The sequence below is a fragment of the Parasteatoda tepidariorum genome, chromosome 9 (genome assembly GCF_982258835.1).
Source record: "Parasteatoda tepidariorum strain Cologne lab strain chromosome 9, Ptep-v5.0, whole genome shotgun sequence".
Taxonomy (NCBI): Eukaryota; Metazoa; Arthropoda; class Arachnida; order Araneae; family Theridiidae; genus Parasteatoda; species Parasteatoda tepidariorum.
This window is the reverse complement of record NC_141763.1, coordinates 96,245,781-96,265,572: the sequence shown is the minus strand read 5'-3', so window position 1 is coordinate 96,265,572 and position 19,792 is coordinate 96,245,781. Positions and strand designations below refer to the sequence as shown.

Here is a 19,792-nt window from a genome sequence, read left to right as displayed (position 1 = left end):
ATTTTTATCTCTTAATTTTTTTTTCTCCACTTGTATTAAGAATACAAATAATGCATATCTTGAAAGAAAGAAGTAATTATTCAACAGCTGAATATTTAGATATTCAACAAAACTATATCGTATTCAGCAAAATGAAATTCACAAGTATTTGGATAAACTAAATTTTCAGCATAGTAAATGAATAGGCTGAATATACTGTAAATCGACACTAACTACTCTGTGTATTTAACAGAAAGCACTTAAATTTGTATTGGCTTATGTTAAAAAGATTATTAAGAAGATTTAAAAGAATATTAAAAAGATTTTTCTTTAAAAGAAGATGTCTAATGTACAAAACTGCTAATGTTTATCTTTAAAAATGTCTAATTTTAGTATAATCTATACTATACGCTAAATTTGGTTATAAATAAATTTCTTAATAATATCACTGCAGATTTTCAATAACACATGAAAATGAATACATAATATTACAAAAGATGTGAGTTTTAAGTACAAGATTTTGGTTACTATTCAAAATATAAGTGTTTCTTCAAAATTTTAAATTTATTTTTTCTAGAACATATTTAGAAACACTATCCTTTATAAAAAATATATAAATTTTATGTATTAATTAAATTTCACATATGAATACAGGTTTTTGACATTTTCGACATTTTTGACAGTGAGGTTTTTCACGTGACGGTTTAAACCATGGTTTAAACTGTCAAAAACTGTAACATGTCAAAAACCTGCCAACCCTGATTCATTCTCTTATTATATTATTTACAATTGTATTAGTACTTATTAGAGTTAGTTCTGAGGCCATCCATTATTTTTTTCTCACAGCGGCTGTTATGTTACAAGACCAATATGGTTGCGATAATACATTGATTTTAGCAATGAATTTAGTTTTCAATTAATCTCTCTCAACAAAATGATATTCGATTCCAGATCACCACTTCTCCATGCATAGAAAAGTTCATAAAGTAACTCACTCTATGTGCCATTCCTTTGCTCACGATACATAAATTATTAGATACTCTATTGATAAATTCTACTCATATGACGACAATTATCTTCCAGACTATAAGAAACTGTTATAGAAGTATTAGGTTTCTTTTAACTCAAGTGGAAGTAATCTAATTCAAATAATAGTAATAATTTCCAAACTATTTAACAGATTATTTTTTAATAAATGAAATCTAAAATGCAAAATTGTAAAAGAAAATTTAATGGATTTCTAAAGAAATTAGAACAACTTAAGCCTTATTCAATTTTTAATCTAAAGTAGTTGGCTCAAGTGTAGAATTAGTGGGCCCCTTGGTTTGGCAATAATTTTCGTTGCTTTGTTGAAATCCCATTTCTGGTTACCATGATCTACTTCACAGTGTTTTTTTCCAATGGTATCATTTTCGGGTGTTTACCTTTATGCGATTGGTTCCTGGTTTGTTTACAGAGATATTCCTTAATTCGTAAAGTGCCGAAAAAGAGAAGGGTCCCTGAACTATTACCTAATTATGTAAACTATTACCTATTTAAACTATTTACTTATGCAAGGGAATATTTCCATATCGCCATCTGCCACACCAACTACAGTAGCCAAGGTTTCATCCGTGCTGGAAGGTATCTGCTACCTGGGTAAAATCCAGTTTCATAATTTTATGGGGGATATTTCCTTACAAGGTGCCAAATAGATTATAAACTTGATATGTTTTTTTTATAGAAAAAAAAAACATGTAGATATTTGCCCGGGGGAAATTTTCACATCGTGATCTGAGGCAAAATAATCGCCGAGTATCTTTTTCTGGGCAGTGCTCCGCGAAAAACTTAAAAAAAAAAAAAAAAAAACATCACAGAAAGGGACCAACTTTGAAAGGTATAACTCCTAGTCACCCTCCGGCATTGTTTTTCCTTCTTTAAAAAAAACAAAAAAACAAGCAAGCTTAAAATCTATTTGGCAATTTTAGTTTGCCCAACAGATCACGATACGGAAATATCCCCACTATGGGTCATACCTTTGGAGTTGGTCCCTTTTTGTGATGTTTTTTTTCTTAGTTTCTGAAGTCTTGCAAGACTTGGCGCTTATTCGGCCACAGATAAAGAGATACGGAAATCTCCCCCAAGATTAATAAGAAAAATATAAAAAATATTTTACCGCAATAACTTTGATCAAGACAACTTTTAACAATTACAGACAGCAAGTACAAAGAGTTCGAATTCCTGACCGCTGACTGAATCGATTTAGGCGGTCTATTTCTTTTCGATTCAAGTCGTGAGTTTTTATTTTGTTAATGTTGCCATTTGAAGAATATAAATTTTATTTCATCTTTGTTACAGATGCAGCACTTTTTTTGACAATTTTAAATTTGGCAACATCAACAATAATCAGAAGGAAAAATGTCTGTTCAATTCAAGGAATTTAAAATTAAAGAAATTTAAAAACTTAAGTACCCACAATAAAACAATCGCTTTGCAACAAATCGATGTGTAGATAAAATTCATAGTGAATATACATTCTAGTACTTAACACTACGGTAAATAGTGTATTATATATGTCTGCTTCCCTATTAAACTGCCCATTATTTATTTGCATTTTCTCAGTTAATCGAATTGAATAGTGTATTTAATCAAAGTTCTTAAAAATTAATGTTAACAGTCATGTGGATTCTATTTGTTGTGTTTTAATTTAACGCTTTTATTCTAAGAACTACTGCCTGTTATTTCTTTAACATTTGAAGAAACTTTAATGAAAAATTACTGTGATTTATCATTCATTTTACTTCGTTTTATTTATCTGACAGATAGTTAACATTTAGGTTGTAAGTTCGTGATATTTTTTTAATGATAGCAAACTATTTTCTAGTAAGAGAGATTATTCATATTGATTTAGTTGACTGTTTTTTATGAAAATAGTTATTAAAAGTAGTTATATATTAAATTGACTTAAAGTCTTGCTGTAATTTAGTGAAGCTTACATTATTAAAAACATGTAACCTTTTATTGAATTTTTGAAAACTTAGCGAATTTTGGTATTTATAAACTTAGCGAATATTGGTATTCATAAACTCAGCAAATTTTGGTATTTATAAACTATTTCTTATTTTAGATGGCTTCAATTACTCAAAAAGGAAGTAGTAAATTGAAGAAAAAACACTTCAAACCTAAATACCAAAAGGCCAAGCTGTTTCGTGCCAATGAACCCTTGATTAGCGTGTTGATGTGGGGAGTGAACCATACTGTATGTTGTTTCTCATATCACTTAGTCTTTTTGTTTCATGTTATATATATATGTATATATATCAGTGTTTTCATTACAGAAAAAAAAAGGGAGAGAATTTCTCACCCTTTCTCAAAAGCAGGGTGAAATTTCAAAAAGTTAAGTGAGATTTCTAAAAATTAAAAAAACACGAATAGACTTGGGAAAAATTTTTTTTTCTTCAATTATAATACATTTTAAACATCTTCTAATTGAATATTTTTACTGCATCATCATATGAAAAATGTTCTATATCTACTTTTTCATCAGCAAGGTATTTGTCCATCTTGCATTCATGCACAAAAAATATTAACGTCTTACATTAAGAAACCTTACCTAAGGTGAGCACGTGGTTGCAGAGAAATGTGTTCTGAAAGGGGTTCCGTGGTGTTTGCACCGGTTCTGAACAATACTGATAAATAGGGAAACTAGATAACAAGGACCGATGTTCAAAATAATGAAAGATCAAGGAAGAAAAGTGAAACAGATTTTATTCAAAATGGCAAAAGACGAAATTTTTCTCGCATTAATAATTTTTTATATTGCGAGAAAAGAAAAAAATATGCGAGATTCCCGCGTTCTCGCTCTGTAGTGAAAACACTGATATATACACAGCTATATATTGTTATATATATGGCTTACCAATTCTTTTATTAGTAATAAACTTTTAAATTTTTATAATAATGGTCTCTCAACTTATAGTTTAAAGTGTTGCATAGTTAAAAGCTTTTTGTAAAATCTTCTGATTTTTTTGGACAAAATTATATTATAAGTTTTTTTTTCATGAATAATTTAAGAGGTTAATTTAAGAGCTGTTTGGGTCTAATCAAGGGGAGATTTCCGTATCGTGATCTGTGGCAGAATAATCCCCAAGACTTGGAAACTTCCGGGCAGTGGCCCGCAAGCTGTGATGTTTTAAAAAAAACATCACAGAAAGGGACCAACTCGAAGGGTATAACTTTTAGCCACCCCCAGGCAACCATCTACATGTTTTTCTTTTAAAAAATTTGCAAGTTTAGAATCTATTTGGCACTTTGGCAATTGTAGTTGGCGCGCCAGATTAAGATACAGAAGCATCCCCCTAATCAAGTCCATCATGATTAAAATTCATATCATTGTGGTTTAATAGTAAAAGTTTGCTTCTTCCATTGTTTGCACTATTTTTATTTTTTAAATTTTTAGATTAATGAGCTGACCCATGTTAATGTTCCTGTCATGTTACTTCCTGATGAATTTAAAGCTTTTAGCAAAATTAAAGTTGATAATCATCACTTTAACAAGTAAGATTTTTCTTCATGAGATTTACTTTCAATTCTGTGAAGAAGGGATAAAATTTAAATACAATGGATCTGTTTCAGGGAGAGCATGCCGAGTCATTTCAAGGTAAAAGAATATTGTCCTTTGGTTTTTCGAAATTTGAGAGAACGATTCAGCATAGATGATGCAGATTATATGGTATGACACATTTATGTGTGCATGTTGTTTGTTACATAAAATCTTTCGTTTTATTTTTTTTTAAAAGAACATACTAGTAATTATGAATGACATTGTTTACAGAACTCACTCACAAAATCACAACCAACAGCTGTTCACTCACCTGGCCGAAGCGGTGCGAGATTTTATCAGTCTTATGACAGATTGTTTATGATTAAAACCTTACAAACAGAAGAAGTAGAGCAGATGCACAGTCTTTTGAAACAATACCATCCAGTAAGTGTTTGGCTCCTGTTTTAATTTTAGAAAAAAGAGTTGCTATTTTAACTAGATCAAAGTTAAAATTTTCATCTAATATTAGAAAAAAATATGAGAGAAAGAGAGTCAAGTAGATTGCTAATAAATCAAAATTATTTCTGAAAATTAATTTTTTTTTTACATGAAACTGTTATTTATTGAATGATTAAAGGTACTACTCCCAGATGAGTCTAAAAAAAAAGTTTTCCGTCTTAACCGACCAATGTCGTCATGCAAGCTACATAAGTGCTTTTACTTTCTTGGTATAATGTAGCCTATGTATGGCTGGGTTGGTTTTGGATCTCAAAAACTGGTTTTTCATTTGACATGTTAAAAAACTGTCGAAATGTGTCATAAACTGTCAAAAACTTGGTGCGAGTTTCTTTTTTGATATTTGAGGCATTTTATTATATGCTAAATCATGCAGAATACTTGCATTATATACTACTATAATTATGGTTTATATTATACACCTATCACTTATAAAAAATGTGACCAAAATTATTGAAACTATTAGGTTTTCTAATGATAAAGTTAATATATTAAGAGCCATATCATAACTATTTGGTGTATATTACTGGTAATAACTATGAGTTATTATAATTAATCAATCAGGTAATAACTATGACTTACTGTAATTATTATCAATCAAAATATTGATTTTTATTCTTTTATCTTACAATTCAGACAGATTTTTTAGATTGGGTAAATTTAAAGTATTTGCCAATAATTGTCTTATCTCCACTTGTATTTTATCTTATTGATTCTCAATATTTGTTATTATTAAATATATTCAGGGGAGCAGAATTTGCCTAACCTCACAAACAAGGCACTGAAGGAAATTCAGGCATCCATGAGGAAATTTTTGGTCTTAAAAACATTCCTACAGAATTTTTTGTTTAAAAATTTGTCGCTTCGCAAAACTTTTTCTTGTTAAAAAAATATATATCAATTTGTGTATTTATTATAGTTTGAATTCCTTAAGTTTAAAATTGGGACCTTAAACTTAATATAATAAATTGTTACTACTTCAACATATTATGATTTCTATTATTTTTTAACACTTAAGCTTGTTTATTCATGAATCACATAAAATCAAATGAATTATTTTCTTGTATAAACTTTATTTTCCAAAAATATTTTTAAAAATTTATTGTACTAAAAAACTGCTAAAATGTTTGTAAATTTTGATCCAAAAAGAAATTTTGTTCATAGGGAATATTAGGTTCTGAAAATTTTCTGCTCTCTTGCTTATATTTACATGAATAATTGCAATAAATCTAGATTATAATATATTCATTCATTAGTAAACTAATTATGATTTATAAAAATATGAATGAAAATTCTTTAAATGAGTAAATAATTTTTTCAATCAATCAATTCAAGAGTTTATTAAATTATTATTAATATTTCATATAGCTATTAAAAGAACATAATTAAATGATCACTTGTAATTTTATATGTATGTTTATTTATAAATATTTATTATTTATAACAGCTAATGAATTTATTTTGGGTTTTGAGAGGCATGTAAAAAATTATGTCTAAAAGGGATGTTTGACTGATGGATAAAACTGTCAATTGTAAAAAGCTTAGCCAACACTGATATACAAGCAAATATTTTTTTTATTTTTATCTTTGATGCAATTGTCATATTTACAATTAAATAAACAATTTATGTATAGAAAAACTAATGTTATAAATTATTATAATTAAACTTGGTTCCTGTTAAGGGTTAATACTTGAAAGTATTACTTTTAACCTTTCTAAAAAGATCATTCCTTAAACCAAAGTTGAACATTTTCTTAACACTGGGTATAAATACCTTCTGATGTATCTTTAATAGTGTTATTCCTTTCAGAAACTTTTAAAATTCTACAACTTCTTTAAAATACATTCATGGAAGTCATTTTTTTCCCGACAAATTATTTGTTTTGCTAGTCAACCTAATATAATAAACAGTGTTAATTGACTTATGCATTAAAGTGAATACTTTTTCAGTATATTGTAGAGAGGCATGGAAAGACTTTACTACCTCAGTATTTAGGCATGTATAGGCTGACTGTTGAAGGTGCTGAAACCTACGTAGTTGTAATGCGTAACATCTTTACTACTCGACTGAAAATTCACAAAAAATATGATTTAAAGGTATAAAACTTTTATTTTGAAACTTATCACTTGACAAATTGATATATTTTAAATGAATTGGAAATTTTGTTTAAATTTTGTCATCATTGATTAAAGCATAATAACTATACATTCTCATTATAAAAATATAAAAACATATTAAAAATCAGCTAAAGTAATTAGTTTTTGTTTTATGTTAATATTGAAACAGGGTTCGTGATTTTTTTTTTTTTTTTTTGATTGAATTAGACAGATTAAAATTGATTTCTTTTGAAAAAATACTTTTAAGAACTCTATATAGTTAAATGTATATTACTACATTTCTACATTATTAATTCTACTGGTATTTCTTTTTAAATTAACTTTTTAACTTTATTAGTCAAAATTGATTTGATTCATCAGAAAGTTTAATAGTACAAGAGCTGAAATATTACTTCCAAACCCCAACTTTTTATTTAAAAAAAAAACTTACAGCTTTTTTTTAATTATTTTTTTTATTAAGTATTTTTTGAGATGAGAATTGGCATGAAATAATGAAATTTTGTTTTAATCTTAAGTGATGCTGTTTGTACGAGCTTGGGACAATTTTTTTTACTTGTTTCAATGGGTTATACAAGTTTTATCTTTTCTTTCACCACTCAAAAATTTAAAAAATCGTAGAAATTACTTTTTAATCATTGTTTTTCATATTTTAATGATTTGCATCAATGATTTTTTTTAAAGGAAAAAAGTCAAATGTTTAATTTTAATAATTTGGTTTAAATTATTTATTACCTTTTATTAGCCGACCTGAATAGAAAGTTTAAGCTAAATTTGTTTAAGCTAAATCATTAATTCAACCCAAAAAATGATTATCACAGCATAAAGATATATTTTGTGAAAAAATATTTCGAATTTTGATATTTGGAATGCAGAAAAATAAAATTAAAAATGAAGTAATGATGTAAAAACAGTGCTGGGGACTTTTTTTCTAATAATGATTATCTTTTAATTTGTAATGAAATGTCTTATTATTTTTCATATTAAAAAGTTCCTGTTTTTAGGGAAATTAGTATTTAAAAATTGAAAAATTAAAATATTTTCATTTATTGCTTATTTAAGGGTTCAACTGTTGACAGAGAAGCCAGTGATAAAGAAAAGGTAAAATTTAAATATGTTCTTTCCTGACTTGTGTAGTTGCTCTTTAATCAATTTAATTGTGTGATATTATTCAATAGATTGCTACACCAGATTACTTATTGTATAAACAGGGTGGCCACCCACCTGGAAAACCTTGAAAACCTGGAATTATCAGGGAATTTTTTTATACTGGAAAAAACCTGGAAATATCAGGGAAATTTGGATAAAAACCTGGAAAAATCAGGGATTTTTAAAGAAAAGCTGGAAATTTTTCTTTGATGATTTTTCAAATTTCACTAATTTAAATTATTTGCTAATTTTCTTAATTTAAATTATTTCATCCATTATACCCACTTTTTTTAACGGAAATGTATCGCCAAACAGTTGAAATATTATCAACTTAGCGATACTTTGCTTGCATCAAAATTTGCTCCATTATAGTTCTGCTAAACTAGAATGCCATATAAAATTCTTCCACGGCTGCTAAACAAATGTGGAAACTTTTGACCGCTATGGGAATTTAGGAAAATTTAGGTAAGATTCTGGTGGAAAAAGGGATTAGGATATTAGCTTCTGTTTTTAAATTCTGTCCTTGGGCTAAATCCATTTATGGCTCAAGTTTGTTCCGATGCTTTGGTGGTTATTTTTTTTCTCTATTTTGACAAAATGTTTTTGTATTTTTAACTTTATAAAATTCTCCAAAAATTAGTTGGTTATAATTTTATGATAATAGATTTTATATCGCACTCTTTTTCTGAAAGCTTTTCTACTCCTATTCAAAGAAATCTGTGAATTATTTTTTCTGAGCAAACCAACCACTCACACATTTTTTTACAATCACTAACAGCAATGTTTGTCGACAAATTGTTACAATTGTTGCATTAATGCTAATTTTTTCTATTTCATTTTAACCTCTTATAACATATTTTAATTTTAAACAAAAAAGGCTCCTTTGTTGGTCAATATATGATTTTAGATTCAAAATTTTGTGCCGAAACATTAAAAAATAAATAAAAAATTTTGAAAATTGTCAAAAGAAATTATTTTTTTCAAGATGATATGTTAAAAAAATAACATTTTGAATAAAATATTTTATAATGTAGACACTTTTCTTGTACACATCCTATACTTTATAAGAAAAAAGAAACAAAAACCTGGAAATTTTAAGATTTTTATCTGGAAAACCTGGAAAAATCAGGGAAATTTGAAATCTGATTTGAGTGGCCACCCTGATAAAGCAGAGCTCATTCTAGGCAGAAAAAAGGGCAGGGTGCAAACGTTTAAAAAAAGGGCATTATTATTCTTAAAGGGCAATAATTTCTTTCTATGAACTTTTCATGTTCTATGAAAAAGCATTGTCAATTAGTGAAAGAAATTTTTTTTTTACTTTACTAACAGTAGCAAAGCAATCATATTTACTAATTTTTATTAATAAATTAACATATATATCGATTTATTGAGGTAATTAACTTAGTAATTTATTTAAAGTGCTTGCATATATTAATAAAATAATGAATGTATGTTTTTAAGTGTCTGTAGTTATGATTTAATAACTAAATTGATTAATAATAATTATGATTTAATGATAGTGGAAGCAACTGCAAACTTTCTAAGACACGTGCAACAAGGGGGTGTGATGGCTATTTTTCCTTTCCTATATTTTCCCTTTTTCTATGTATTGACAGCAATGACAAACTAAATAAAAAGAGTTGAAAATTTAAGGAATCCATTGTACAGTTTGGAGAAAAAATAAAGAAGGGTCGAGGAAAGAAAGGGTTTAGAGTCTATTACATCAGGGGCAACAGGGTGGATTCTTTTGACTAAAAGGGCAACAGGGTGCTGCGCCCTGTTTACCCTGCCTAGAATGAGCTCTGTATAAAGCTTTTGTATCACATATGATTTCATAAACTTTAACATAGTCAACATTATATTAATATCATTGGTATTATTTTTTATATTTTGTCTCAAGAAGTTAGTTTTGTAAATCACTTATATTCAAAGATTATAATTTGGAAAGTCTAGTTTCTTGAATAAATAATGAGTGCTGGGACATTTTTAAAAGCAGGTATATAACTTAATAAGTTTTCTAAAGTCTGTTAAGTTTTCTAAAGTCTAAAGTCTGTTAAATAAGTTTTCATATCAACGGCATCATGATTAATAAAGATCACTATGAGAATAATATAGAGGGAAAATATCTCGTTTCAAAGTGAAAAAATACTTAACATATGTGTTACTAGAAATAAAAATGGTAAAAGTGCAAGGAGCTTAAAAAAGAAAAATGTTTTGTACCTTTAAAGGGAAGATATAAATTTTAATAAGATTGAAACATGAAAGAATTTGTCAGAAGAGAGTGCGGTCGCACAATTTAAACTTATCGTGGTATTTGCAGAAGTTTTGTATCTAAACTAAAAGCTTTGTTTTGACTTTAGACTTATGTTTCATTTTGTGCAGGAAAAGGATATTCCTGTTTTAAAAGATAATGACTTTGTCAAAGACGGATGCAAGATGAACATAGGGTCAGAAGCTAAAGAAAAATTACTAGAAACTCTAAATGCTGATGTCACAGTAAGTAACAACTTTTGTATTTTATATCAAATTATAAGTGTAGCTGTATAATTTCGAAATATATATTGTTATAATAGGTAATTTATATTGTTATACTAGTATTATAATTATTCGTTATAATAGTATTATATGTTGTATTATAATTATTTGTTATAATAGTATTATATGTTGTAATATTATTCATTATAATAGTATTTTGTTATAATAGTAAATATATATTGTTATAATAGTATTGTTGCACACCTTGTGTAAGATTTTAAGGTGCTCATATTATTAAAAAAACCTGTTATAACCTTAAAAACTTATCACTTTGTAATTTTGCAGCTGTAAGATTGTTATTCTTAATATTGCAAAGGTATCTTCAATTTTTTCCTTATGCATTGAGATGCTTGCAAAAAAAAAAGAAAGAACAATTCTATGCATGCTTCAATATTTATAAAAACGAATTCTTTACTGTAATTTTTTTTCCGCTCCGCAATTTATTGCCAGTCCCTTAAACCTCTAAAAGCTTTAAACTTTATTGATATGTATGAGAAATCACATTACCTAAACAGTTCTAAAGTTCTAAAATAATTCTCTTAGTACTTTCATTATTTTGTCTAACCCCCGTACATATGGACAGTTTTTGATAAGATGCTGTAATTTAAATATTAGTTAAGATTTTTCAATATTGTATGAATGTTCATATCTTTAATTATAAATTCCAGACATTGGGTATGTACAATAATTGTAACTAAAGTATTTCACAATATTAATCAGCTTCACTCAGTAAAGATATTTTGAACATTTTATCTTATTCCATTTGTTTAACTTTTTTATCATTAACCCCTTAACGATCGGTTAATTTTCAAGAAAACGATCATAAAAGTGCCTATTTTTTTAACTTTTGTATTTATATTACGTATTTGATTAGTGCTGCAACTAGTTTGAAATAAACTATCTACAATTATCTTAAAAATATCCTGTTACTGCCATCAGGTGTGTAAAATGAGAAATAAAATGTTTTCCGGGCAAAGGAAATGAATTAGTTTTATTCTTATTGGCACATTACTACTGAGCACTCCAGCCTGTCAATATCACGGGAGCAAGAAGGAGGAGGTTAAACAATAACAGCTAGAGTTTAAAACAATTTGCGACCGTGACTTGGGGGATTTGTTTGGCTCACTCTCTGTGTCTGTCTCTCTCTCTCTCTTTTTGTAATTGTAAAATGATTACGAAATATGACTATAATAAAATGTTGCACATATATAATTTATGAAAAGCAATTTTTAGTTTAGCCTTTAATATTCCAACAATTTTTCTTACGCAATTAATTGTTATGATGACTGTTAAGAATAACTGAACTTAATTTTTTATTGAAGATTTTTTGTTCTGTAAATAAGAATGTTTGTTGGATGTTCTGTCTGAAGAAATTGATAATGTATTGGTCTGAAGTTTTCCACTTTTATTAGTTCCTTGCTAGCATGAATTTGATGGATTACTCAGTATGTCTTGGAATACATGACAGTGAGCGTAGTGAGCAGGATGCTCTAGAGAAAGAGAAACCTGTGAGCTCTGAGGGGGAAGGCAGTGGACCAGAAAATGGATCTGCTGAAGATGAAGATTCTGCTGGCAGTGGGGTCGGAGGATCAGTGCCTACACCCCCAGATTCACCTCAAGCACTCAGAGAAGAGATGGCCAATGGGGATGTGTTCAACCCAACCCGAGACATCTATGCAACACCAAGTGCCGAAAGTAAGAATCATTTGATTTTTTCCCTTGACTTATGTATGAAGGCAATTTATCCTGTGGCAGAATTTTTTGAACTTTCTGTGACAATTTTCTCTAGTACTCTTTAATATGTAGCTTTCTGAAAGAAATTTTTAATAGTAGTAAATATATATGTTAATATTTTAACGTAACAGAAGAGCTTTCTGTTTATAGAAAAAAATAAGCATTCATGTATAGAAGATAACAGTTTATAAATTCTTTAATTATAATATAAGACTTTTTTTATTTTTTTGAATCTACATATAAAGGAATACATATTATATCTAATATTATTGGCGATATTCTCCTGTTATAAAAAAGATTTTTGTGTAGTTAAATTTTTGCAATTAGGAAATGATTTCTTATAATATCAATCTTAAATTCTAGCTAAAGCCAAGTCATTGCAGAATTGTTTTATTCTCAAAGTAAAGTTTAAAAAAAAAAAATTATGAACGTTTCTTCCACCTCCAATATGTAAGAAAGGTATTTTTCGATGATAATTCTGTTGAAAGCAAAATAAAGCATAAAGCAGTTGTTTCGTAGTGGCGATCCTCAACATAGGTAATATTTTCTGCCGATTGTAGTGAAAATGCTCAAAGTTTTTCGACCGCCAACATAAAATTTTAAAATATTTCACGAATATTCTAGAGTTTGTTAAATAAAAGTTTGGTTGGATTGAAGTATTTGAGTTATTCTTTTGAAAAATATGTTAATTGAGTTGCATTAAGGATACAACTTCTAATTATTAGCTAATAGAAAGGTTTTCTTGTATTTTAGATGCTCCGAAAAAAGAGCTCTACTTTTTGGCTTTAGTTGATGTTCTTACCCATTATGGCGTAAAAAAGAGAACAGCCCAAGCAGCCAAAGCAGTTAAACATGGTACCAATGCTGAGATCTCAACAGTGCATCCAGAACAGTATGCTAAGCGTCTTCTTGATTTTATGTCCAAAGCTATGGAGTGAAGACAACTTCTGTGAGATTGATTATATGAGACATAGAAATACATCAGGTGGTGCCATACACCACGCTGTGTTCATGACACACATAGCTTTTGCTCTTTGATGTTGTGGCAATTCACACTCTTTAAACTGTAGAACAGTTCCAAGCATTTCAATGCACTAACGTTATGTTCTGTTCCGATTTTTGTTTGAATGTGCTATGCATGAACTCTTTAAGTTCCTGTTTACAAGTTTTTTTTTTTTTACATCTCTCTAAATATTTTGGCAGTATCATTCAAAAGTTAAAAATACTCAAAATGAATCAAAATTTTTTAGATTACTTGTTTTATATTGTTAAATGTGAAAATTTTATTTCAAACATTTGTTTTTAACTGAAACTTTTTTTTCTATCGGGACTGTCTGTTTATATATTTTCAAAAATAATAGTAAAATTAGTATTATGTTTATTTGCCAAATACAACTTTTCCCTTCTCAAAGTTTCATTTCAAAGTACGTTTATATTGTAATTCAAGAAAATTAAATTTTAAGTGAATATAATTCATATTCTAATTTTCCTTAATTTCTGTTTCATAATTTTACGAGAAAATTTAATTTCTTGTAAAGAGACTACATGCATTTGAATATTTAAAATTTTACTCTCTCTCACACACTTCTGTTCTATAGAAAAATTAATGGAAAAAAAATAAATTGTATTATGATTGTTTATTGATCTGAACATTTTTATTATAAGTGTTTCAAATTTATTTTAATTGTGTATAAATCAATTTCATTTTGCTGTGTTTTGTTGCTCTGTCATTGCTGAGAGAATTAAGGGAATCGTTTTTAGAGAGTTGTTTAAAAAGGAAAGAATTCTCTTTGCTGTGAAAGTATCAAATCATTCAAAATTATTTATATCCTTAAAAATTTTTAACCAGTGATGTGGCTGTGTGCAAATAGTTTTTTTTTTTTAAATAATAATTATGTTGGAAAAATTACTATCACTCATTCAAATTTTTATTTAACTAGACATTATTCAATGGTTAAATAAATATTTTAAAAACATATTTTGTTAAAATCTTTTTTTTGAAATATAAATAATGGAGAGTAAAAATTATCAACTTTTATCTGACATCCGGAACTGATTATTTTGGAGCTACAACAGTGATATAGCAATGCACAAGTATTTATAGACACTGATATGTTAGATCATTCAAAACAAAAAGAAATCTTTTTTGATATATATATACATATTCTTGCTGTACTTGTCAAGCATTCTATTGTGATATATATTGTATATAAAGCTTTAAAAGTCATTTATGTGTTTCTTTTTCTGTGTTCATGTTCTACTTGATGTTTTTTTAAAAAAAAAACTAAATTCTAGTTCATGTTATACTCCGTAATTTTAACCTTTAAACAACTTCATGTACCTTGTAATCTTGCAATTCTAAAATCCAAAAAGCCGTTTTTTTTTTTTTTTTTTTTTTTTGCCATCATGCGCCACTCTTGATGCGAAAGAAACTAGCTAATTTTATTTTTAACTGAAAAGCCTGAGACAGAAAGTCTATTCCTCCAAATTGCATAGACAGAAAGGAGAAAGATTAATTTCTTTTCTTTTTTTTTCTTTCTTTATGCAATGTTAACATTGGACTATGATTGGTTGAAATCCCAGAGGACCCACTAAAGGAAATGTGGATCCTTTAAATTTTAAGTGAAAACTGTATAATTGCAACTTATTTTTTATTTAAATATTTTTTTCCCTTCATATATTTATTTCCTGTTTTTCCTCATTGAACCAGAGAATAAATAAAATCTGATCAATTACGCGAGTAGCCACCCTCATTGATAATGACGTTCTTAAGTGTATTTTATCTTACTGTTGAAAGTATAACTAAAATATAAAATGTGTATAGTTTGGTTTTGAAATGAATAGGAATTCAATGTTAAAAATAGTTTTTCTTCAAATAATGTATTTATTAATCAGTGTACGAATGAAGACTCTATGATCTAAGCTTTATAATGTTTTTTAAGATCTTTTTTTATTGTAGGATTGTGACATACAAATGCTTATGAATGTTTGAAAAAAGTTTTAATTTGGATTATTCTAAATAACAGCAATTAATAAATTTATAAAAATAGATTGTAGTGGTTAAAAAATATTTAATTGCTTTTAAAATAAATAAAAAATCAAGTAAATGATATATATTATAATGAAAATAAAGTAGAACTGGTCAAACTCTTAAAATCTGCTACGGGTAGTGAAACCTCCATGGCATTTATTTGTTTTAGTTGAAAGCTGTTGTTTCTCTAATGATAGAGTATGATAAGTACACATGCATACATATATAATATATATATATATGAGTGTGTGAATGCAGAGGTACAAAGAGATACAGTACTCATATATATTATTATTATTAAAATTGACTTTTGAGTTTGGCAGAATGGCTTATAGTGCTGGCTGATGTTAGAACTTTAATATTGTGCTACATTGTCATAATATCTATATTTTTCCAACTTAATTAATTCAGATTATTTTTCTGTTGCACTATATTTTTCGTATCCAAATCAATTTAAATATAAATTTTTTCCGAAATTTTCTTTAAAAATTTTAACTATCATAATTAAAAAATACTAGCGCACTAGGTAACGATATTAATAATGATACTATTAGCAATATCTTATTGATCCTAATTTTACAGTATTCCATATTTATTGTCAAGGCTAACATTTTGAAAATTTAAAACCTGACAATATGTTTTAAAATAACTATATTTTATGAATGATAGGTTGTGTAAGAAGAGTATTTTCATCCTTTCAGATGTGATATTATTTTTAAGATTTGTTTGTAACTCACATTTTGACTCTGCTTTTCAGTTTATTATCTTACGTTTATTTGCTGTTGAACAAATCTTATGTTGAAAAATAGCCGATTATGAAAGATGTGAAGTAGTCTTGCATTTTAATTTTGTGATAATACTCTTAATTTGTAAAATTACACATACATAGAGGTTTTAACAAAAAATGTATTTCTGACAAAAATTTGAATGAATTGTATGCAGGTTAGCAACTTATTTTCTAAAGAAATGTCATGTTATTTTATGCCATAACAAAACAGAATTTTTTTTTCCATCTCAGAAACTGAAAATTCAAATTAAAATAACTGATTTTTTTTGTAACAAATAATTGTTTAAATTTTTCATTTATGGAAATATTTTTAATTTTAAAATTTCGATGTTAAACAAATCAAAATGCAGTGTATCTAGCATATTTGAAAAATTGATTTTTTTTTTTAAATTTTGAATTTTTGCTATTGAATTAATTGACACATTATGTAAATTGTACAATTTTGAGAATTAAATAGTTTTCCACTTTAGAACTTAGGGTATTGAATAAAATAAAACATAATAATGCACTTTACACAGTAATAACGTGTACATTGTGCCAAATTTGAAAGCTAATTTTACTATATTTCTGATAAATGATAAGTGCAAAATTGTTTCAACCTTTAGCATTCGATGGAAACATCAGTGTTTGCATTCCTTCCTCATTTAAGAGTTCTGTATTTAAGTGTATTAAACCATTATACATATTTTATTCATCTTAATTTTTAAATGTTAGATTTCATACAATTTTGTTCAAATATAGAAATAGCTCAAATGAGTAATTTCAAGATGCTTTTTTACGTAGTGAATGAGTGGTTCTGCTATGAAAGTAATGTGTCTAGGATCAGTGACACTTATTACTGCAGATCATACTTTTTAATCACACTGAATAGTTAAATTGTTTCAAAAGATATCTTTGAATCATAATTTTATATTTTATTTTATTTTTTAAATAGTTTTAATGATGGTGTAACTTTGCATTTGTCCTCACACTCTACCATTTTTCGTTATAAATTTAATTTCTTAACTTAATTTAGTGGATTTTTTTAATGTGAAATTCCTTTAATGCATGTTTAGCACTAAGTATGCATGTACCAATCAAATTATATTTCTGATAGTGCATTTGAAATGTTCTACTTTTTTGTTTATATTCATAAATTAATGTAACAAGTTTTTTTTGTTAAAGAATTTTTCTTTGCATTTAGAAACAAAAGAAAAATTCTTTAATAGGGTCTTACGATTACTTGTAAAATTTTTTTTCTTCTGATATTTGAATAACCTCTAATTTTTAGTACAATATACTCTCGATATCTCGAAAACCCTGTTATGTGAAGGGAAAGAAAAACATTTCCCTTGACATTATATGTTTACCTAATTTTAATATGAATTCCTATGTCAGAGTTTCTTCTCAAAGCTTATTGTAAATCAATTCTTTTCTATTTAATGCATAATTCTTACTTATAAAAATAAAATTATCATTGTTGTATTTAGACTTTAGTCAATTGTCATTAAATCCATATTTATCAGTAGTTCTTTTCACATGTCATGACTCTAATTTTTAGAGTAATATTTTAGAATATATTTTTCTACTTTTTATGAAGTTACTTAGTTCTGAACTTCTTATCTCATAAAACTCAGTGTCTCAAAATTTTTTTTAGCATCCCTTCAATTTTGAGATATTGAGAGAATACTGTATTTATTTTTTGCATTCAGATTAACGATATCTTCAATTTCTTATAATTTTTCATACTCTGAGTGTTGATCTTCATGAAATTTATACCGAGTGTATTGGAAATGACTACCCTTAATGTATATTTTTAGATACAAAGTGAAGTAAAAAACAAAAAAACAGTAAGAGTTCCAAATTAATATTTACACGACGAAGCAAAAATGCTGTTGAAAATTAAAATACTAGAGAGGAAGGCAGGAGCAAAAGCCAATTTCATTACTTGATGAAACTTAAAGATGTTTCCAATAATAGTCTTTCAACTCCCCCCTATTTCCTTCCACAATAAAATAAGTTTTTTGATAATTTCAGTGCTGCCTTCCTTAGCTCTGATTTGTTAGTTTTCGATAGTGTTTTTGTTACTTTCTTGATAAAATGTATGACATTGACCAAATCTGAAACGATTTTTTTAAACTTTACTATTAGACTTTTTATATGAGCTAAATTTTTTAACAAACTCCTAATTTATTGCATATTTAAATTTGTTTGCATTTTTAAGTGGACTTTAAATTTCAAAGTTTTTGCTTATCGGGGTCTGTGAAAGTGCACACTTGTCATAAAATTTTTGACAGCATCCTAGATTTTAAAGAGTAATCCATTTTTTCTGTGTGTTTATTATTTTTTTTTCTATCTTGCTGTACTCTTTAAATATACTTATAGATTTTAAAAAGAAGAAACTGCATTTAAATAGTTTAAAAAAACGTGTTCTGTGGTTTTGTGTAACAAAACTGAATTGTAAAAATAGAAATACTGTTGAATGTAGAAAAGCAGTAGTTGTGATGTTGAACATCTGTATTAATTTGTACATTATTTTATTGCAATAAACTTGTTCGGTGTGGTTTTCTAGTTTAGTTAGCTTTATTAAACTTTAAAGGTTTAATTATTATTGCACCATAAGCTTTCATATTAAATTTGAAGCAGTAATTGAGGCGCTTATGGTGAAAATGTATTGTAATATTTTTAAAGAAAATCAGCATTTTTAATTCAGTATACCTCCTGGAAAAAAGTATTCTATCACTCAAGGGTGCGTAGTTTAAAAAAAAAAAATGCTTAAAGGTGCTTTTATCGTTGGTGTTTAAAAGGTGCTTTATTTTTCCTTTTCCAAAGTAAGATTTTTTTCTCTTTACTATGCCGATTTTCGCCACGAATTACGCAAACAGCGAGCTTGCAAAGATTTTCCTCACGTTATTAAAGTTATTCTGGTATATTGGGTTGAATGTAGTGGAACAAACAGCCTAAACGAAATGTTAATTATACTCCCAAAGAATTAGGAAAGAAATTTACGAGAAATATTTCGATAGAATTGAACACTGGAATTAGGAATTATTTCTTAAATGATGGAAGTCCTTGGACCAATAATTCTTAGTATTAAACAAGAAAACGTGCTCAATAGAGATCAATTTAGGTATGTAAATACTCCTTCAAAAACATTCTTCTGACAGAAATTGAAGCATTTTGAGTATCTAATTGAATAAAAAAATATTTAATATTATAGATCATGATGGTAAATTTACTGTATGCGTGACTCTTAATGGCAAGTGGTAGATACTTCAAAGGCACAGTGCGTCAAAAAAAAACTGGACCACCCTGAATAGCTTTTGATCTAATGATCAGATCTTAGGATTCGATCTTAATGGCTCGGCTAGTAGCAATTTGGGAAACATGGGCCCATTAGTTTGATCAGGAGAGCTCTCCTAAGTTTGGACACCTTAATGTGAAT

The 19,792-nt window shown here is 27.4% G+C and overlaps 2 protein-coding genes across 8 annotated transcripts in view; one reads left to right on the top strand and one right to left on the bottom strand.

Annotated features, from left to right (window-relative positions):
- The window catches only part of LOC107447759 (uncharacterized), a 37,018-nt gene extending 34,751 nt beyond the window's left edge, over positions 1–2,267 (bottom strand). For 2 of the 7 annotated variants that reach the window (XM_016062790.4, XM_087152440.1), the window contains exon 1: positions 2,135–2,267. The gene's annotated coding sequence lies outside the window, so the exon portion shown is untranslated. Of the gene's footprint in view, positions 1–1,994 lie in introns of all 7 variants that reach the window. The other 5 variants (XM_087152442.1, XM_071186131.2, XM_071186130.2 and 2 more) reach the window with 5 other exon arrangements.
- A 65-nt stretch (positions 2,268–2,332) lies between these two features.
- Positions 2,333–14,777, top strand: LOC107447788 (phosphatidylinositol 5-phosphate 4-kinase type-2 alpha). The gene is made up of 10 exons (XM_016062813.4): positions 2,333–2,513; positions 3,086–3,217; positions 4,418–4,515; positions 4,594–4,690; positions 4,793–4,945; positions 6,968–7,114; positions 8,195–8,233; positions 10,664–10,777; positions 12,229–12,511; positions 13,304–14,777. The coding sequence occupies exons 2-10, from the start codon at positions 3,086–3,088 to the stop codon at positions 13,486–13,488; spliced, it is 1,248 nt and encodes a 415-aa protein (XP_015918299.1). The 5' UTR covers positions 2,333–2,513; the 3' UTR covers positions 13,489–14,777.
- The last annotated feature ends 5,015 nt before the right edge of the window (positions 14,778–19,792 follow it).